The sequence below is a fragment of the Cololabis saira genome, chromosome 3, assembly GCF_033807715.1.
Source record: "Cololabis saira isolate AMF1-May2022 chromosome 3, fColSai1.1, whole genome shotgun sequence".
In the NCBI taxonomy this organism is placed as follows: domain Eukaryota; kingdom Metazoa; phylum Chordata; class Actinopteri; order Beloniformes; family Belonidae; genus Cololabis; species Cololabis saira.
In genome coordinates this window covers 29426286-29449082 of record NC_084589.1, presented here as the reverse complement: position 1 = coordinate 29449082, position 22797 = coordinate 29426286, and the positions used below count along the sequence as shown (strand labels likewise).

At 41.0% G+C, this 22797-nt stretch overlaps 1 protein-coding gene across 2 annotated transcripts in view; it reads right to left on the bottom strand.

The window, feature by feature from the left end:
- Positions 1 to 22797, bottom strand: part of si:ch73-22o12.1 (nectin-2) — a 90604-nt gene that overhangs the window by 55380 nt on the left and 12427 nt on the right. For both annotated transcript variants that reach the window (XM_061717144.1, XM_061717145.1), the window contains exons 2-3: positions 3574 to 3683; positions 2500 to 2749 (exon numbers count right to left, since the gene is read on the bottom strand). In XM_061717144.1, coding sequence (XP_061573128.1) covers positions 2500 to 2749; positions 3574 to 3683 — 360 coding nt within the window. The remainder of the gene's footprint in view (positions 1 to 2499; positions 2750 to 3573; positions 3684 to 22797) is intronic.

The window sequence follows — 22797 nt, the reverse complement described above, 5'->3', positions numbered from 1 at the left end:
ACACCCCCATCCTAAATCTTCATCCTGCCTTCATGTCTTTAATCTATTTCTTTTGTACCCCAATCACCCATCACTGATGAGTTATTTCCTTGACTGGCCCAGTGGATTTCAATAAACAATCTTCAAATAACTACATGTTCCTCGTCATTTCACAACCCCATGTACTTTCTCTCACTCCTCATTTGCCCTCTCTGGTAGCAGTGTGGGATCAGAGGAGAGCAGACAAGACAGGAGCTGACAGCGGGCATTACAAGCAGCTAGATCAATACGCTGCCTGAGGGGAAGGCACGATGAGTTGGAGAGAGATGAGAGGTGCAGAAGCACTGGTGCAGGGCCAAGGTTGGACCCATGGTTCCTTTGCATTAAAGACACAATTGGTCCGATGATACCACTTGTAATAGCAGTTGGACCCAGCTCTAAATGCATTTAACCCGCTTTCTACCTTTGAGGAAGGAGAAAGCTTGTAGGACATAAAAAAACAAGCAGAGGTTGCTTGCATCATATATCTCCGTCTGCAAGGTAAAGCCGGACGGATGACAAAATGAAGGACAACCAGGATACAACTGCTGTAGCTGGACTCAGCACAGATTCAAAGAATCTGTAAATATGCTGCTGGGAAAATGTATCACTTTACATTTTTGTTTAGAAAAGCCAACGCAATTGATAAGACAGTTGGCCAAAGTGTATCATTAGCATTTTTTCGCCCACTAAATCAGTATGCTGATATATGAAAGCCTGTGAAAAGATATTTCCTTAAGAAGAAATAGGTCACGGACCATCCAACCCACGTCTGCTCTGTACTTTAAAAAAGAGCTAATCAAGTATAACAACAAAACGCTGATCATCCTCATATGAGAAACAATAGAGGCTTTTTTTCCCCCCATCATTAATAAATTCTCTGAAAACTAATCTTTGTCATGTATGTTTGTCCTTTTTCAAAATTAAAATCAACCCTTTCATGGTTTGAAGTGATGAGAACATAATTCTACACTTCTACCTTATGTATTATAAACTCATCTATCCAAACAAGCCGCACCTCCAGCGGAAAATGTATTCTTCAACCCGACTGTCTGTACCCTGTTTGTAGTCCAAACAGGACCGGCCTATCACGTTTGCTTGTATGCAATCAAAGCATGCATGTAAGCAAATCCAATAATATTAAGGTGTTTTTTTCTTTCCCTCCTCCATGATGCAGGCAAATCAATAGTACATGTGAGCAAAATTAAAAATTGCCACACATGCCATTAAAGCTGCAAAAAGCTGCTGAGCCTCATTCCTACAACTTGTGTATACCATCTGCGATTTTAATTGAATTTTTCCTCAAGTATTGTATCTCACTGCACTGAGCAAAAACAATGAAACCAGGCATCAGACTTTGTTGTTTCACCTTTAGAACTTTTGCAGTTGCACAATTTTCTTTTTTTGTCATCCTCAGAATATTAAATACAATGAAAATAATCCTCCGAATGGCCATTTCCTCATTCGATGCATTGATGACTGTGTGCAGCATTGGCCAACACAGAAGAGATTAAGCTAAATATTAAAAGAACAATGGCAGTGGTCCAGATCCAAGCTTTGGGTTATTACATTGAAACTTTCAGGAGGAGCAGGGAGGGATGTTGGAGGTGAAACTGAACACTTGAGAGTGAAACAATTCCTGTCTTATCTGCTAAGATAATTTGAAAATGTTGCAATTGAAGCAATTGTTACCCACTTTGATGGACCCGAACTACCAACACAAGTGAGGTGGTAGTATCAATTTAAGTTTATTAACCTGCAGCACCAATCTTCAATAGAGTCCTCTGGATCAATAAAAGTAGATATCTATCTATCCATCTATCTAGATCAGGGGTCGGCAACCCGCGGCTCTAGAGCCGCATGCGGCTCTTTAGCGCCGCCCTAGTGGCTCTTGGAGCTTTTTCAAAAATGTTTGACCTTTTTTTCCTTCTTCTCTCCTTCTCTTTTTCTTTTCCTTTTTTCATCTTTTTTTCTTCCTTTTTCCTTTCCTTTTTAATCTTGACATTTCGACTTTTTTCTCAACATTTCGACTTTTTTCTCAAAATTTTGACTTTTTTCTCGAAATTTTGACTATTACCTCAAAATTTTGACTTTTTTCTCAACATTTGGACTTTTTTCTCAACATTTCGACTTTTTTCTCAAGATTGTACTTCAACATTAATCTTGACATTTCGACTTTTTTCTCGACATTTCAACTTTTTTCTCGAAGTGTATAATAAAAAAAAAATCTCCCCCCAGTTATAACTAATATAGATTCATGCAGCATGTGTTGCCTTCATTCTAAGGCTTATACAATACTTTTCATTTTTTGCGGCTCCAGACATATTCGTTTGTGTTTTTGGTCCAATATGGCTCTTTCAACATTTTGGGTTGCCGACCGCTGATCTAGATGCTTCCAAAGACATTTAAGAAAATACATTCTAAGGCAAAATTCATTACACCGCTTGCTTTATGACACAGCAGATTGTGTTAACGACCTACCCAACATGACCAGCTGAGTGATGCCTTGCTCATTGCCACTGGGGTAGGTTGCATATTCACAGATGTACTTCCCTGCGTCACTCATCGTAAGATTAGTTATCTGGATGGAAGGGTTGGACACATCCAGATCTTTGGCTACAAAGCTGACTCTATCCCTCAGAGGTGAAATGGGATAGTTGGGATCAAAACTGGGGTGAAGCACAGCTATGTTCATCCTTTCACCCTCCTTCGGCTCATAGATCCATGTGACCTGCAATAGAGTACACACAAGTCCGGTCAACACACAAGCACGCATGCGGTGACTGAAAAAAACAACAGGTCTAATTTATCGTGGCATTGATAAGCAACACTGAGGAGCATTTTAAAAACATCCACATTTTAATGGAAACTCCACGGAGCAGCGCACACAGCATAATCAAGTAAGCAGGGCAGGTATGAATATGGATGCCAGTATTTCCAGGAGCAGTGGTCTCTTAGCAGTTCACAGAACATCCAATAGGCTCGAGCACTTCCACTTCAATGAAATGTGATGCCCAAGTGCGCCTATTACCATATTCAATCCCCTACAACAAAATGAAGCTTAGTATTACTTGTTTTGAGTGATAAAACATTAAGCCTAAATGTAATAAAACCCTATTGCCAGCCCTAGGAATATTTATTTTGTGATTTTTTGTTATTTCCCCAAATGCACAAGCCTTAAATTAAGGTTTTGATTGAAAGAATTCCTCCCATCGACCTGCATGGACCTGCAAGGCTCAGTCAATGTCCCCTCAGAATTAAGACAACAAATTATTTAAATACTTTTTTTTGTATTCCGTTAATGACATCTGACATCTACCAAATTTAAATGTAATACAAATTGTACGTTTGAACAATTTAAACAGATTGTTTTGAGTTAACACAGCAAAATGAGCAGCAGTTTGGGGGTGAAAAACTTTTCTTTTCCCTTTTTTTAAACATTTTTATACCACAAATCTAGTTTAGCGTTGAGATAAGTGTGTTAGTGAAAAGAGATAATCAAATACCGGCCAAGGAAATGGAAAGACAATTGCATCTTGGTAGAGTGTCTCTCACCATTGTGAGCTGGACCCCGGTGGGATCTGAGAAGGCACAGCGCAGGAGGACCGTCTGGCCAGGATATGACGATACCTCTGGCTCTACCTTCACCCGCTGACCCAATGTTCCTGAATGAAACAGAGATGACATGGAAAAACATTAACCACAGTCATTTCCCTCACTACGAGAGGAAACTGGGGAACACGGGAATTATGTTGGTACAGATCCTGCTGATGATAAACGAGGACAGTATGGAAGTGTCTGATACAGGGGACAGTATTAGTGAACCCAAGCAAGTAGGCCAAGAGTCTGGTACCTCTCCATAAATGCATGTGTGTACATGTGTGTGAGGGAGGTGAGGGGCTGGGGGAAAAAAAAGAAAAAAAAAAAAAGGATCTGGGGGATGAAAACCAGTTTTCCCATGCACACAGGTCGTAAATCATCAGGATGGGTAATGCTTTTCTGCAGCCTGCCATTTGCTGTGCTGACACATTCCTGCGTAACAGCAAAGACAAAATAAATATGCTTTTCTTGGTTTGTTGTGTCAGTGGGTGTGTGAGAACCGTGTGTGCATTTTTTTTGGGGGGGGGGGGGTTGTTATCCACGTCTCTGAAAATGTAATTATTTGAATGAAAAAAGCACACATTCCTGCACATTAATAAGATAGCACATTTTAAGTGAGAGTGAACTACTTGGAAATACAGAGCTTCGAAATATCTTTGAGCCAGAGCTATGAAATGAGTATATGAACACAGCACATTTACCAACAAGCTACACACGCACGCAAACACAAGTGAAACTTAATTTCCCTAACAGAAACAATTACTTCCAAAACTAGATCTACCGGTTTGTGATCAGCTAGAGCTAGAGGGATGACAACACACACACGCGAAGCTGAAAGGCTGCAAGGTAAGAGGGGAGGGCAGTGCCATCTCTCTTTTGACTAGCATGAACACTACACCTTCCCTTCTCTGGGGAGATCTTAGATACATCAGCACAGATGAAGAGAAAAGGCAAGAATGAGTGATGGACTGAGTGGAAAAGTGGAAGAAAAGAAGACTTTCCTAAAATAGCATCCTCTCTCCCAGGACCAGCCCAATTTACAACCACAAAACAGCCCCCTTGTAGCCACAGAGGAACCACTGGGCAACCACTGAACAGCCTGTGGGAGCAGCACAGAACCTCACTGTGCTGGAAAGCAGAACATCTTTTTCCCTCTTTTTGGACACTTCTGTTAAGTTAAAAACCAGCACGAATGCACAGTAAACTCAAATACAAAACATCTCATGACAGCTTTGTTATGGCGCTTTGTTATGGTACTCTCAAAGGAGGATTAATCATTTAGGGCGGAACTTTTGGTTCAGCTATGAGTTTTTAGTGTCACAAAGGTGATTAAACAGAATGCATCCCCTTGGCAGCTTTTGGAAACTTCATCTGCTTCAGAGCTAGTTATAGTTCGAAATATGAGATCAACACATGCAGGAGCACCACCTCCCAGGAACTGACAGCATACTTTTTTGTCAGCACTTTGACAAAACCTCTTATTTTTTTAGTCTCTCAGAACAAACCTGCTCTATTTAATATTCACTAAGAAGCATGTTCAGAAACCTCTCAGCGGAAAGCAGAGGCCTAAAACAGGCCGATTACTCTAAGCTGCTCCTGCCAAATTTACAAAAAACAAAGTAACACTAACATAAATACTTCCACTTTCCACGTTGTTTTCATATTTTGCAGATGAGTGTTTACATATGATCTACTGTATATCTTACTCTCCAGACTGCAGTATCTGTAGACAGATATTATCCAAATACATCTATTTAAAAGGTATCAAAAACCAGTTCAAGGAGCCTTTAACTTATTTTTATTTAACATTTTGGAACCTGGACAGTATTTAAAACTGGACTACAACATTTACAAAAACCCTAGTTAACGCTCTGAACAACCGATTAAAAACGTCTCAACAGGCAACACCTGCACACATTAATCTTGTTAAGATACACGATCCTAATGATGCAGGTGTGATCCTGGAACTCAAGTTTCACTTTCAGTGTCGGCATTCTTTTTATATTCAGCTTTCCTTCCCATTTTGACTTTCAGTCTAATATAAGTTTGGCATTCTCATGTTCATTTTGCATTAGTTTGTTTATGTTAGAGAAACAAAACTTAAAATACATGATTAAAATTGGTCGTCTGATTTGTATATAAACACACATGTAGATGCGGAAGCCCTAGAGTGACTTACCAAGGTAATTAACCCGTGTCGTAATAAGATGATTGTAAACCTGCTTTGCCGTATATCCCTGGCATGTAACGTTTAAATTGTGCAGAATTTGGTCAGGGTCAAGCAGCAACTTTCGTACGTCTACCTGAACTGGACTGTCTACAGAATGGCCATTGTCCTCAAGAAAAGAAAAAATAAATCTCACTAGTTTTAGACGCAAAGGCAACACACTGTACATCTAAAAAAAAGGTTGTTTTTTCCTCTCTCCAAACAAAAACAAACAAATATCTGTCATTTTTAAGTCATTAAGTCAGATACCCTTCACACTTTAACCAATACTGATGCAGAACGGGTACGTGCAACTATTAACAACCATGTAACAGTAGCTTTTTCAGTATTTTAAAGTTTCTATAAGTTCAAAATATCTTATTTCAGTTGGCATTTTGTCGTTTGTTTTTTAAGACTTCAGGAAACAGTTTCAATTCTGTTTTGATGTGCTCCATTTGCATGAGTTAAAAATAACATGCGGAACAAAAAAGAAATGGGAAGTAACATATTGTTTCAATAAAAAGGGACAAAATAAACCTTTTACTGTTTTAAAGCAACAGCCGAGACCATTAAAGCATCAATTTCCGAGTTTACTAGGGATGGATTTCTCAACCATGAAGTCTCACAGGCTTTAAACTGCAAAGTTATTTAGGCTTCATGGTACCTTAAAATCACCATGAAGTCCCTGGTTTTCAGTTGAAGCTTTTCAAAGCAACACAGATTCACAGTGAGTTATATCTTGAGTTTTACATAGTAATGGCTTAACCACGTTGCTAAACATTTTCAAGTTGTATGTTGAAATGTCAAAATAACTGGGAGCGTCTCACTCCCAGGTGCAGCCTGCAGCTGCTCTGTGGGAATGAAAGGAAGAGGAATGCTCCTGCTGTTCTGACAACACACTTGAAAGAGATGTGACCGTATTTTGTCAAGAGGGCTCTAATGTTAATGCTAATTTTCTCCATTTTGTTTGTTTTGTGTTTTTTTTTGTTGTTGTTGTTTTGTTTTTTCTTTGGGGGGGGCTGCTAACAGTCTGCCCCGGCTGAAAAATGGAAACTGCAAACATAAATGAACCTTTAGTCCCCAAGCTGGCAGACAAATCAGAAAGAATAAATGAAAGAATGAATAAATGTCAATATGCTGCCAAGCCCCAGAGCCAAAGTCTGTTTGGTATACTTTAGGTCATTGCACTGCTCAAAACTAAGAGAAACATTACCTCAGGTTCTCCTTTTGTGCACATATGTAAATTGCACACGTGCGTATGTGCTGTCAGTCCAGCACAACGATGTGGGGACAGGACTGAGGCGGGTCTGTTGTCTGTCATTCTGAGGCAATAAGAGGAGAGCCGAGACAGGTCAGATTCTGTCAGAGCTCAAATCAAAGACAGGCTGGCCTTATGAGACTCTATACAGCCTCGGGGGAAATTAATATTATACATGAGACAAGCACAGCCTCATCCGTCGCAAAAACCCAAACCCTGTGGACTCAGACATGGCTCCATTAAAACGGTAAACATAGCGACTGAAGATTCGGTGTGTACGTGTGTCCGAGAATATGAAAACAGACTTTTGAAAATGTAGAGCTAAGGCAGCATTTGAGAAAGTAATTGCCAGAATAAATATTTAGAGAACATTGTTCTTATTAAATAGAGGGCTGAGGATGACAGAAAATAAAGGGAATTGAAGAATAAAAAGACAGTTCAAGGATAAGATCGAGAGGCGGAGCAGCGAAGGGAGAGACTGAAGGAGACAAAGAAGAGGTCAGAGAGGAGGAGAGTTGGAATAGAGGCCTTGTGTCATCGCTGCTCGACTTTGCAGGAGCTCTGCTGCCTGCAGGTGAAACACCAAAGAATGAAACACCAAAGAATGAAATACAAGCCGGATGAAAGAACAAACGCATGCCCACATACAGAAGCTACAATCTTCAACATCCTCAAGTGGTCGAACGTCAGCAACCTAAGCACTGTCACCTATCATTATGTCTTTAACACCCACATGATGCGCATGCACACACACACACACACACACACACACACACACACACACACACACAATGCTGATGGCAATGTGACAGGCCTGTCATATTAACATAGTCCTCTCTGATCTCCTGCCTGGTCACGCTGACATTTCCATATTTGCCACCATTCATCTATGCAGAAGAAAATGAATTGAACGGGAAGAATGCTCGAAGGATGGAGGGATGAAACGATGAGACGTAGCACAGCCCGGGAATGCCAAATTGATGGAGGATGAGAGCCGAGGAGGGGATTGAAGAGCAGGGAAAGTGGGGATGAGAGGGTGTGAACACAGCGCCGCGCCAGGAATAGAGAATGAAAGAGGGAGTGAAAAGAGAATGTGCTGAGGAGGAGGAGGAGAAGGCGTGAGCTATAAACAAGGTTAATAGGAGGCACATGGGGGACAAAATAGACACATTTGGAGGAGAGAAAATTAAAAGGAATGAGCTGCAGAAGTAGATTCAAGGGGTAACTAAAATTGTAGAGGTGGTTGTGGTACGTTGTGTAGTCAGTGGGGGGTACAGGTGGAGAGAAACGGAGCGAGGAGCGGCTGTAGGAGGCAGTTTAGACTCCCCACCTGACCTTGTGATAATCATAGTGCATGCGAATGGAGAGCAACATAGAAAAATACTGTGGGACGGTGTGAATTGGCCAAAGGAAGTGAGAGAGCGAGGGGGAAAAAAATGCCCCAAATCCTAATTTTCTGTGCAGCCCATTTGTGCCAGCCGTAGCTTATAAAAACGAACATATGCTTATCAGCCCGTGCCCGCCTTCCTCGCCGCCTGGCTGGCCGACTGTGACACCTAATGGCATTCATGTCCTCTTCCTGATCCCCTCTATGGTGGAGAAAAGCACAACGTCATGAAGGGATAGGGAGCTCAAGCCATCAACTCAAATATCTAATGGCATTCAGAGCTCAGTGACTCTGCAATTCCATCAAGGTGCTGGCTATGCACTGCCAGGTAGGTTACAATGAAGCTTTCCCACCCTCCCATGTTCCTGAAGATTGCTTTCTACCGACCCACTGTGTGTCTGAGTGTGTTTGTGTGTGTCTGTGTGAGTGTTTGTCTGGCAGAATCCAAGAGAAAGAATGTGGGTGTGTTTTCCTCTGGCCTCCCTAGCGCACAGCTGTCTCAGTGAGTATTATGGGATTTGATGATTCTTCCAGGTCTGCGTGAATTTCTCCATTTCCATTGTTTTCTTGTTGTTGTTATTGTGGTCACCCTCATCTTTCTCCCTCCCATCCCCTCCCCTCTCTTTTCCTGAAGAATAATGACTTTGATAGGAGGCAGCATGCAGTGTAATATAAACAAGATAATCTCTCTCAAACAGGGGAGTTCTAATGATGTCCAGGTTATCTTATAAAGTCAACAACTTGCTGAGTTTTATAAGATGCCATCTTGTTATTCAGTCATTAAATATGCACGCTGAAAGTGGTGAATAAGTAATATGTGCAATGTTTATCAGTGACGAGCAGACTTTTCCAGCCCAATCTATCCTTGAACATCCAAACAAGGGTCACAGTGCTGCAGAAAAGGATGATCTATCAGATCACTTTGCCATTTCATTGCTCAAAAGCCTGAATTTTATTCTCAGTGTCTGTGCTTTTGCATCGCCCTTGGATACAAAGTGGTTTCTGAATGAAGGCTATGCCAAACTGGGAGTTTTTAGAAGTTCCCAGTGTGCAATTTTGTGTTTTTTGAGACGGTGGCACAAAAATTGTTGGTTGGGTTGTAGTTCATTTTTCAGTTCAGCTAAAGTTTTTTTCGAGACAACTAAACTTTTGTTTCAGTTCTTTACTTTTAACACAGCAGTCAAAAGAAGGACCAACCGTTTAAAGCACAATAAAGTTGGACTGATTTTATCACTCTTAAATGAATTTAAGGCAGATCATTTTAAGGTCTGGGAGGCTTGAAATGATCCATCTTAATTTCATTTATGCTGACCCTTGGTGCTACTTTTGGCCTCTCAGTCTCCCGCAGCTCACCTTTGAAGAAAAATCTCTCAACACTTGGATAAATTTAGCTGGAAAAAACAGCTCTTTCCAGTTAAGATTTTCAAATAGATTAAGCCTGCTGCTCTCTAAAAAACATAAAATAAAGTTTGCTTACTCACTCCCTCCCGTATTACTTCTTGATCATTTGAATCAATTTTTTAAATCCAGATTTTTCGAATTCAGAGCCAATTTAAAAGGCTTTACATCAACTAACATCACCTTTCTTACTTGAACTCCTCGTGCCGAATTGAAGACATCAACATAAACAAACGAGGCAGTATTGGGTGTTTCAAAGTCCGGGCAAAGATACCGGGGTTATGTGTTCTCAGTGGGATATGATTCAAGTTGAGCTCAATGCTACATCTTTCTTTTTAATGTAACCTTAATGCATTTCTAATCTATTTTATTGATCATCAGTCACATTTCATTAATTCATTAACCTTTTCTTCACTTTCTGACCATGGAGTCATTATTTTATCATGTTTTGTGGTATAATTTTAAAATAATGTACATTACTTTGGCTCCAATTCTGTTTTTAAAACTAATTTTTGTACCAAACCATAGTTAATCTATTTACACAACAACCTTCTAAAGATGGAACATTAAATGAGACAGCTGGGGAGAGCGCACTAGTGTAGGATTGAAGGAAAAACTACATATTTTTTCAACCTGGACTCTATAATTTTGTGCAATCAATCTTTTACATCAAAATAAAAGAGTCAGTGGAAAAATCCAATATCTCTTCTTTACGGAAAAGATAGCAGTATCAAGCTGAACAGGACAGGGGTGTGTCAAAACAAAAAACTGTTTTGTGTTCAGCACATTTAACATTTTACTTGGGTTAATTTTGTTTTCAGAACAATTTCAAAACCAAAATATTAATTTGAAATTGCAGAGGTACAGTGCAAAATGTGACTATTTTCTGAATATTCATCTGAACAATTCTATGTTACTATATGTACTAATGAACATATAAACAAAAGATGTGAAACTGTACTTAAAGATTTCCTCTTCTGTCTTATGAGCTAAAGCTCTGGATCTCTTCATATCTTCATATACTCCTCACCCCCCCACCCACCCACACACAACATTTCAGTTTGTGTCTGTAATTTATGAGCTCGCTATTCATCTTCTTCTGAGTCTGACTGCGCTTTGAAAACTCAAACAGAAACTGTCAGAAATGCATTATAGCTGATGTAAATGTGTGCCGTCTGACACTTCAGTTAACATGACCTCCCAGTGTAGCTGCCCTTATTATGACAGATTTTTGGGTGATGTTGGCAAAGTTGTTTCCAAAGCAGACATCAGTGGCTGTGTGTCATGTCCAAACTGCTGCTGGTCTGTTCTTAATACCAGCTATTGGGTGGAGTCAAAAGCACCAACCTGCACCTGCTGTCTGCTGCCACCATCAGACATCACTGGTTCCTCTGACTTAAGACGTGCACAAATTGAAAACTAATGTGCATACACTGTGCATGCAGATGCATACATTTACTTCAATACATATTTGATATCCAGGGATCAGAGTCTGCACGCAGTATCGCTCTGACAGGCAAGGCAGTTTGACATGCCAAGAATAAAACCAGGAAATGAAGACTTGATGTGCCTCGCCTTCACACTGACCTGTCCACTGGGCTTTCCATAAGGGGCCAATCAATATCACATAGGAAAGCTACTTTTAGAAGGAGGCAGGGTACATTATAGACTTCTCTGGTGACATTCTATCATAATGTATTCACGTTGTATGCTCTTGCAGAGAGCAGATGGGTCAAAAGCATCTTAGTTGACAAAAGAGGCACACTTCCGAGTTGAAGGCAACCAACATTAGGAAGACAATCAAATTAGCACAGATGTCCAATCGCCATTGAGATATAACAAGGTAACATTATTATTAAAAGGAAAAGCGAAAGAGAAGGGGGGGGTGTTGTTACAGTGAGGTTGCATTTGCATGTGGCAGACAGGAGGTAAAGCTTACCTCCGTGATGCAACAGCAGCAGGGGAAAAAAGGTGAAGCACAAAGAAGGGAGTGCTAGATTTCACTTTGTTCAGGAGCATGATGAAATATTCGATAACAGACTCTGAACACCGAGTGCGAGAGAAGGGAAGAGGAGTCGGGCAGAAATGTAGAAGGGAAGCAGAAACGCATGAAATGTAACAGAAGGGGAGTGAAGGAGAAAGAAGAGTTCAGAGGGAGGGACACTGGGAGACATGGACAGGCTTCAAAGTGCCAAGGAGAAATGAACAGCTGGAGGAGAGATCTGCGCCAGGAGTTACGTGCGTGTATGTGTGCATACATGCATCTGTATACTGAAGCATATTCCTATTTAGTCGCCTGTTTATACACATGCTCAAATATGCCCGGGGACCCGAGTGAATATCGTTTGGAAAAATAAGCATTTGCCAGTTCAATTAAGTGTATCAACATAATGAAAAAGACCCATGAGGCAAATTTAAAAACTGTGAAAAAAGCTGTATTTTCATATTCTCAAAACTGTGTATATTACATCTTAAAAACACCATGCATCCCCAACCAGACCATGACCTTCATCTTGCCTTGAAACATCCATACAGTATGCATGAGTTCGAGAGTGAGAGGAAACTGGCAAAGTAGCAGAATTCACAATGGAATCTACAATCCACTTAACCGTGCGTGTCCTGACATGACATTACACACAATAGGTGAGGTATACAGCTCTCTGTGAACCTCCCCCATTCGCCCAGTATCTTCCATAATCAGTCCATATCAAAAACAATATTTCAGATCAGCCTAGCTCAAAGTCAAAACTGGTCCAAAATGGTAATGGTGTAGCTGGAATGTTAGAAAAGCAGATCAGTCCTGTTTAATACTGGTTTCTTTTGCATTTCTTGAACCTTGCGACAGGAGAATAAACCCTACAGCAAACAACACTTGTGAGACATTGAATAATTTTGCATGTGCCAGCCTAAGGGAAAACAGTGAATTGGGGGATTAAAGTGTCTTAAAGTGCAGTCGAAATGGAGTGTGTGGTCAGTGAGGTAAGACACATTTCCACACGTAAAACTGCTAGGTAAAGCAAAACCAAATGAAGACAGGTAGTCACAGAAACACACGTGGTGGGGTACTCCTCTCCACGTGGTGAATAATTCATTCCTGGGCAAGAACGAAGCAGTGTGGTGTCCCTCCTCCTCCTCTCGTCTTTTCATTATTGATAAACACCCAACATCTACACTGTACCTGACCCAGCAGAGAGGGAAGGAGAGGTGGTCAAAGAGACGAGTGTTCTCCATGCCTCATAAGAATATAATGCATAAAACAGAATAAGGAAAATGGCAAAGACTGTAAGGCACATGTATGGTTGTTTGGTAATGCATGTTTTTTTTATTTGCCAGTGGCTCCACTGTAGGATTTTTAGGTTTTGCAATTGCATGCTGTGGGAGAAAAAATTCAAATAAAAAAAAAAAATGGACAGCTATCCTGTGCCATACAAATAACTACCACTTTTAAAGCTCTCCTGCGGCTCCTAGTAAGTGTTTTGTCTGCTTGGGCCCTGCACATCACCCAACAACCTCTGCAGCTCTCGCCTTCTCTGTGCACCGCTTTTCCTCCCTCAGTGCTATAACCCTGTCCTGTCTTTTCATTTTGGAACAAATCCTTTTCATCCCTCTGGCTCTTTATGTACTTCCTTAACAATTTTTTTTTAATATACTACTTCTTTTCTGTCTGATTTGCTTCATCCTAGCCCTGCCAGCCTGCAGTCCTCATGGTAATTGTAGTGCGCCTGTTATCTTGGCCCCGTCTGTAAAATTGGGTTTTAGACCCGGTTGACAACAGTGACGGATTTGCATTCTGTGTGCAAGTATGAGTCTGTTTCAGAGTTTTTCAGATCCGTCTCTGGTCAGTGTCGGGGGGGATATCGTGATCCATTCCCTATTATGCATTCACAGGCTATGCACATCTTCATCAAGTTGAGGTATAAGCTGGCCCAAGAAACCTTGTTTGAATGACTTTGGAAGTTAGTGCATGTGTGCACAGCATCTCACTTTAGAAACAGCACAAATTAACACATCAGGAAAAGTCAATAGTGGACAGCTGGGGTGAGGCACCAGAGCTCCCAAAAATGTCCACGTTTGGGTGTGCATTCATGCATCTCTCTCTCTATATATACATATATATAGATATATATATATCTATATATATATATATATATATATATATATATATATCTCATTTATTTTGCATTTGCGTGTTTATACATCTCCGTTTCTCATGTTAGCAGCTAACATAATGTGATTATGTGTCTTATTTTCGCCTCTCTAACAACACTTGGATGTGAGAGTCTACCAAGGTGTCAGAGAGGATATTTCAGACTGGGTGTGAACCTTTACCCAAATTAAAAACAGAGCTGTCTATTAAGGTAGGAGGGATTCCATAACAGCCTCATTTCAAGGCCCAAATATAGATGTGTTTGCAAGTTATTACTTGCAAACATTCACCTTCACTTCACCTTGGAGGGTGGCTTAATTTAACAGCTGCCCTTCCCACAGTGTCAGGGCTGCCATTCAACCAACAATTAAAGAACCCATGGTCAAAAATGCTGTTAACAGATAGTTGATTCACTGCAGGAGGTGAGAAACCAAACTTTATTCTAGACATTAAAAGGATTCAAATGCAGTCCCGTGATGAGGCAAACTACTATTAGCACAGTCAATCCGTCAGGAGGATCCTGCAGCCTGTTGCCAAATCAATGTCAGCAACATGAAGACATAAAGTCAGGTATCACAAGCAAAACAAAGAGGGGTGCAGCAATATTAGGATGAACTGATGACTGTTCATGACAAAATCACAATGACCAGCAGCTGCATCGCATACTGTTGTCAAAATTGTGTAGGAGCAGAGAGATGTCTGCAAGGAGTGTTTTTTGAGGACAGATGAGTTTTGTTCCAAAACATAAACACCCACATTCAAAAGTAGTCCTGTAAAACTAGTGCCGATGACAGAGCAAAAGTCAGCATTAATTATTATTGTGACTCATTTTACCAGATCACTGCAGTGAATTGCTCAAATGTTTAATGTAATGGATGAATATTGCATTAGTTCACCTGTATGTTCAAAACAGTGAACATGAGGCAGATCTTTACACAAAGACAAACGGCAGCTAAATTAGTAAACACGCCAGGCATGTAGGACGTGAAAGAACAGAACAAAAGTAAATGAGTGAATGACAAAAGATAATAAAGGTAATTAAAAGTAAGAAAGAAAGCATTCTTAACACACTGGAGCAGCTGTATTGTAAGCGTTAAAGCTATCTTCCCGCGGGTAGTGGTGAACAGCCCATTGTATTCAAACTTCAATAGAAACAGGTAAGATGAAACTTCAACACATTCCTCCTATCAGTTCTCCATTAAATAGGGAGAGGACATTGTTATTGATGAGGGAGGGATTGAAACTAAGGAACAAAAGAGAGAAAAAAATAAAAAGGTCTGGGCAGTATTACAGCTACCATGGAGCAGGAGAGTGGTAAACAGCCGAAAACCATGATGAGGCTGCTCTCAGGGTGGCTCTCTGCCCTCACTCCATCTGTTTCCTTTGTACAAAATGTTTAAATCAACTTTGATTATTCACTGAAGAACTGTCTTTATGACAACTTGCCTCGGGAAGGTTATGAATTGTTTTGATTTTGATGGACAGGTGAATAAAGTACCAGCAGACAGCCACGTAGCTCAAAAAGACAGATCAAACAGGTAGGGACATGCAAGCTGATATTTCCATTAAAAGTCTGTCTGTTGAATAAAGTTAAAGAAAAAGAAAAGATATACCTGACTGAATACATGGAAAATCCCAGGGGGATAAAAAAGCAGAGGAATTTCTGGTGAGTCTGAAGCTATAAAAGCCCACCAAGGGGGGGAAAAAAGCCACAAAGAGGCAAGCAGACATGACAACTATAAAGGGGGGGGTAAAAACTGCATGCCTCAGCACTTGCAACTGGTACATCTCAAAGAAATCTAAAAAAAAAAGGCTATACTGCTATACTATACTGTTCAGGCGACTGTTACTGTGTTGGACTCAAACCTGTAGACAAAAGGACAAGGTCAAAAGCCTACATTAAAATATTTTCTACCAGTTACGAAGAACTGCACAGCCAGAAACAATTTACATTTGGAGTACTCCCTAATTTATTGCTTAATTGAACTTCTGTTTTCTTCCAATTGAGTTCCCTCCAAGTTAAATTCTTCCCATTAGAGATTGTGTGGAAAAAATGGAACTGAAAATGTGGCTTTATGCCATTTCAACTGGTTGCATAATGGTATGATAAGCGCCAGTGCTGTGTTGGCATTCTTTTCCTTTCGCATTGTATTTGCATGTGCAGAGGTCGGAGTGAATAAACTACAACCAAAATGTGTTTGTGCAGCAACCATCTGGAATCACGTTAATATCATTTAGTAACTCTGCTCACTGACAGGAGCTCTGCTGTGCAGATTATATTTATGGATTACACACACACACACAAACACATATATACATACCGTATATATAAACATTTCACTTATTCATCAAGCTGTTCTGGTTAAGCTTGTGAATGAGAAGAATTGTTGAATTTTAATGTTTGATATGATCACCTTTTTGGGCATCTTTCAGTTCTGAATTGTTACCCTGGCAGAAAATGTAGCATACACAAATCACCTTTTGCTCTCAGAGATTTGTGCTACACTACGCCAAGTAAAGCCAATAAATAATGTTTATTCAGATCATTCAGACTTGTGCTCAATGCTCCAGTGAACCACAGAACAGCCCTCCTTCTGCTGCGCATCATGAAGCACCATATCAATTCAAAATTACAGTTTACGTGGCATAAAAACATCAACCAGTCTGATCTCATGCAAAGGAGGCTTCTGCCAAGTCAAAACAGTAAATATCTGAAAGGAAAAATAAGTTAATAAAAGCAATATATTGTACATTGAAGAAAAAACAAAAAGGACTGATCTATCTGGATCTCTTGCTACTGATGCTGAATTATAAAACAAAAGGTGTTCACCGACAGCGAGATTGAGTCTCACCTTAAAAGTATAAACCCTTGATTTAGCCTTTAATGGCTCAGCAGTCACACTGATGCTTCAAGTGATTCACTCATCACTAGGTAGAAGTCACTTCTCAAAAAAACAAGAAACACACACCCACACTGCTTGAGCAGTCTCCTGTCAGGACGTTATTACACTGAGTTGAAGCTGCCTTTGTTTACTACCTGGCCCTTAAGGCAGAATGACAGACAGAGGATTGGGAAGTGAGGGATAGATGGATGGTGGTACAAACGGAGATGGCCCCGCCATGCTCCACTGCCAGGCTTCAAGGACAGACTGGCCCTCCAATATCACAGCCTCTGTGTAATTAGACAATGTTCTGTCACGCACCAAAGAATTGCTCCTATTTGTGTTATATTAAACGCAGCATGAGCATTCCCTGCTGTGATATGCTATTGAGACCCGATGCAAAAAGGGAGCAAAGGGGGGATTTGTACCGATTTAATTACATACATAATTCGCCCATCTTTATCTGTAATCACTCAGAGTTAAGTAAATCCATTTCTGAGCTTTGCCACCCACACCCCCACGTTGCCTTGTAGTGTCTGGATTTTCAAGGGAAATTTCACTGACGAGCTGAAACTTTCAACGTGAAAGTAAACACAGTCCTTGTACGCAATGGTAAAATATTAACAGATATACTCTTCCCACTGAAGATTTTATGCATGAGTTCGTGTGTGGCTGTCTACCGGTGTATGATACCACTTCTCTGAGGCCACCTGCTGTGTCTTCAAAAGGCATGGAAAATAAAATCTACTGCCGCGTGCAACTGCCTGCTTCTGTGTTTGAGTTTTTGCGTTCGCTGCACCTCACAGCCAAATCATGGCACAGGGAGACTGCCGACAGAGGGGGGAGAAGAGCGGAGCAGATCAAACACAATCCGACTAATCACAGACGTTGCTAATTAGAGCAGTCCTCAAAGGGAAACCGGGGATGAGTGATGATTCCCGCGTATGAATTTCCCAATGATGCTGTAGCGTATGCCACCATGAGAAAAGAGAGACCAGAGAGGCTAAAGTGCAAAGAGAGACACCTCTGGCCTTGTTGTAATCTTATCATCTGAAAGCACAGGGGCAAAGTGGCGCTCAATATCCCTTATCAGGGTTTCAGTCATGTGCACACAACACACACATTACACTGCCACAAACTCACACACATTCACTACAATGTTTTATCTCAGCATCTTTAAATTAGACTGCATGCAACGTTTCCCATTAAGGGATTTCTGGAAGGATTAAAATCACAAACCCTGTGATTCCAGCCTCCACAACGGCGCACAGGTTCACGTTCCTGTGCACAAGCCCTGCGTGCCGATTAGCCACCGGATCTAACAATGATCACAGATTTTCCATGAGATCAGAAACCACCAATTACAGACGTGGCACGCACGTGCAAGCTTCTAGCCACACAGATGGAACCGGCTTTTCCAGAAATGCGTTTATATCTGGGCTGAAGTCATCACGGTGGTGTGAACCGACCCTCTCCTTGTCCATCGGCAACCGTCTTCAAATATCTAAAGTGAAGGCACCTGTCAGAGGATGATCGTCTCATGGCCTAATCCTCACTGACTCGGCACAGAAAAAGCTAATAAAAAAGGTTCTGATACAGCAAGTCTATCTGAAGGAGCAGACCACTGAGGGGACTTGGCTTAAATAAGGCTCGCTCCACAAGGCTGGCTCCACAACGCTTCAAGTCTCCAAATCCCGTTTTATCTCGCTATACAACTGAACATCAAGCTAAACATAGAAACTCTAGCTCCAGCCAGGCCTTTGAACACCAGCATGTCACTGGAAGAATAACATCACAAAACACACAATCATTCACATTTCATTCATTTCACCAGGTTTACAGAGGAACAATATCCTCCCACAATCCCTAGAAAAACTACCACCACTGGCTGACATTTGCTTCGTGAGATAACGGTGTGACGGCTGGCATTTACATGGCACACAAATACAGAAATTCCAGACTTATTGTTATGACAAAAATTGAAATACTCCGAACAACTGCATCAGCGAGGCGGGAAAGTGGAACAAATCGATGGGGCTGGTCAGAGAAGACAAAAGACATCTGAAAATAAGATTAAACTTGGCAATTTACGGTTGAGCAACGCTGTAGCATGGGACAGAAATGTGTGTAGATAAATGAGAGCATAAGAGACATGCGAGGAGAGTGCTGCAGAGCAGAGCAACAGCTGCTGAGCATCGCATCTGCTCCAAGTGGAGTCATCAGCAAACAGACAGACTGGAACCGACCCACTGAGGCAAACCCCAGGGAGAGCAAGGGATGGACAGAGGAAGAAGACTCCAAGGGAATGTTGGTAGGGCAAAGCAGAGGGGGATGAGATGAGTAGGATACAATTAAAGAGATAGAGGGTGGAGGGGGGCGAAATGAAGATGGCATTTCTGAGAAGCGCAAAGTGCTTTTTCAACTTATTACTTTTTCTCCCTCCCCTCCCTGAAATAGAGGGGAAGGAGTAAAGATGGCCAGGTTTGTGGATGGCTTAACATGCAACAGGAAACTCAATCACTTGCTGCCTTTAACCTTCTCCGTTTTATCCCGCCCTTTTCACCCTGTCCCTGACATCCTTCCTCCACCTCCCTCCCTGCCACCCTCCTCCTCCTCAGCGAGACAGACAGAACAAGAGACGCCTGTGAGAGTAAAGATGAAAGACCAGTGAGGGAGGGGCATGGGTGTTTGTGTGTGAGGTGAATGAATGACCCCTCTTTTCCCTGATCCCTACTTTCACACCGTGCTGTCTAAACACAATAGCAAAGAAAGAAAGGAAAAAACACAACACTACAGCTTATACCTTGGAGGTCAGTCCTCATGTTTATTTTGGATTTGTGGTTCTTGTGTTTGTTTATAGTCACAACAGGCTCTCGTGTTTTAAAAAATGACGCCAAGAAAGCGTTCCTCTAACAAAACGGCCGCTGCAGTAATATCTTCTACCAAGCTTCATGTCCTGCAGCTTCAAGTACTGCTTTGGTCTGTGGAGAAGCACCTTAATGGGTAGAAACCCCAAGAAGAATACATTGTTCATTCGTGATACGAGCCTCTGGCAGTGAAGGCAACACCGTAGCAGAGTTAGCAATGTCATTTGACAACAAATGAAGTGGAAAAAGGAAAACGTTTCTGCGTCTCTCTCTGTACGCTCACAGCTAGCTCTAACATTTAGTTAGCCTGTGAGGAGGACAAAGCTCAGTTTGTGTTCGTGTCTCTGCATGGTGAAATAAACATAGTTGCTGTCTCACAGTTTCCTTTAGCTCGCCATCTCCTTGCCTCCCATCCTATTTCCCCCCACCCGCTGCCAGAAGAACAATCTACGGACACAGCATGCCCTTCCACAATATTTACTCACTCAGCGATGGCTGAATACAAAAGCCACTCTCTTGTTCTCTCTGATGTCTAACATTCAAACAAACCATGAATTCACACACTTGTTGAGTGCACTTGCTCTGCATAACACGTTCCTTCCTTGACACACAAACACTTGTTTATTAATGGATCCCTCCTTTCCTAAATCTCTGGACTTTTGATTGATCTTAAAACTAGTGAAGGAAAAAAAAAGTGCATTTGCAACAGTTTCACCCCAACTTGCTTTCAGCAGCTTGTTTCAGCTGCACACAATGATTCAATACCCCTTTACACCATCCTAAAACCTTTTCCTGTGCAGCTTGTGTCCCTCTTTCCTCTTTTGTCTTACTGTTCCTCTGTCTTTTCCTTATCTCAATCTGTCACCTTACACACACGCCCCCATCCCAAAATAAGTTCCCTTTAATCTTTTTCCTCACTGATTGTTCTCTGCTAACCAATTTTCACAGCACCATTTCTAACTAATCCAACATTTTCTTTTCTTTTTTAGGAAACTCAGATACAAGTTCATTAGAATTAAGCGCCGACATCGGTTGCGGTGTTCCAAAGCCCTGGCTTTTCCTGGCTTCTTCTTCATTAGCATATGTGTAAAGAGCGGGTCTCAACGAGACAATCAGAGATGATGAGGTACAAACACAGACTGAAATATATTTGTGATCGGACTGGAAGACATACTTTCTTTTAAATGTGCCACATTTGCGATTTGTAAGTGGTCGCTCAGAAATGAATGCCAATGATTGAAGAGTAGCGAGGGAAAACAAACAGAAAGCTGAGTGCCAGAGTAAATGACACTTCCCTCAGGTGCCTACTGTTTTCATGTTATTGTTCAAAAACCCCTGTGGGGATACACATGCTAATAAGCAATAATCCTCCATCAAAGTGAAATGTTTCATTGAGTCTTCCATCATGTAGCACCTCTGACTTATTTCCAGGCTCCCCGCCGCTCCACTACTCTGGTAGGGGAGAGGGCTTCTTCGGCTGCACCTGTGCCTCATTACCGCCACTGATGGTCCAGTAACAGGCTCCTCTCTTCCTTCCCCACCACACTCACACTTTCCATCCCTTTAGCTACTGCCAACATATATTTACCTCCAACAGCATAGCCTGCACTCATCTCTACCCCTTACTCATCCCTCTGCATGCATTCACATGATCTCACCGCTCGCTTTCTGCTGATCTTTTTTTGCCGTTACGGATTCAGCATAAATGGCTTTTGTCAACTGTGAGGTGATCTAATAATTTTCTGCTTGACTGACCAATGACCTTCATTTATCAGGAGGTCTTAAAAACAACCTTTTATACACAGAGAACATTTCCACTTTAATCAATCTCAGTTCATTCGAGTTCCCACAGCTTCCTTATGAAAACCATTAAAAGGAGGATGCAATACATTTTCAATATCATGTTGTGTACCGATTTATCTTTTCTCACCTTTATGTAAAAGTCAAAGATGTTCAATTTACCATCACACAAGAGAGAAAAGGCAGCAAAAATGCAACTATGATTTGATAAGAGTAATAAAACATGTCCTTGAAAACAGCGTGTTTCATGTCAAGTCATTTAAGGAACATATCCTAAACCAACAGTTTTGTTCAGTGGTTTGAATACAGCAAAAACAATTACAGAGAGACAACAGTCAGTTCTAGCTATAAAAAAATGTGGATGTTAACTGAATTAACAACCTGTAGAAGATGCAGCAACACGTACTGTAAATGAAGCCCATACAGTAAAAGAGACACTTTTATATACTGAACATTAAAAATAAAAACAATTAAATCGGCATAGTTTGTGTTTTTTCCCTTCTCAAGAATACTTTTGTTGATTGTGGTCTCAGAATTGTTTCCAAACGGATCCCAGCTTGTTTGGATGTACATATATAGATTGGTTTATAGTTTCTTGACTTTGGGTAAGGAACAACCTGATGACTCCTCATGTGCCTCAACTGCTTTAATAACCAAATGTTTCTATAGCTCCTTTAAATTCATCAAGAAATGTTCATTTACCTCTCTCCAAGATAGTTGTGTTTTGTCTGTTGTTTTTTTTGTAATTGGTCTTTCAAAATTCCCTTTAACCGACATTTTTTTTTAATGGTATTTGGGTTAGTGGAAAACTGGAAGCGCTTTGATCTCTTAATATAGCCTCCCCCTCTTTTGCAGGCATCAGTTAGTTTCATTTTCAGATCTTAAGTCAGCAGAGAGGAGATGATAGCTGTTCACTTCCTCAAAAAGGTTGAAAGAGTTATCAAAAGCTCACTACTCCTAAAAGATATTTCTTGATAACCTAAATCGATATAAGCCTGTTAAAGCACAAGTTAATGAAGCTTTGAGACAGGTAGCAGAAGCCCAAAGCTTTTCCACACATTACATAGATTTACCTCCTTTTCATTTAAAAGTCAAAAATGTGAAGAAAAAGCTCAGATGTCTTTTTGCTGAATGGGCTACATTCACATGAAAATCACCAAGATCTTAATTTACCTGGGGTCAAATGTCCCCATAAATCTGAATCTGTTAAAGTTAATTTCTCACCAGCTTACCA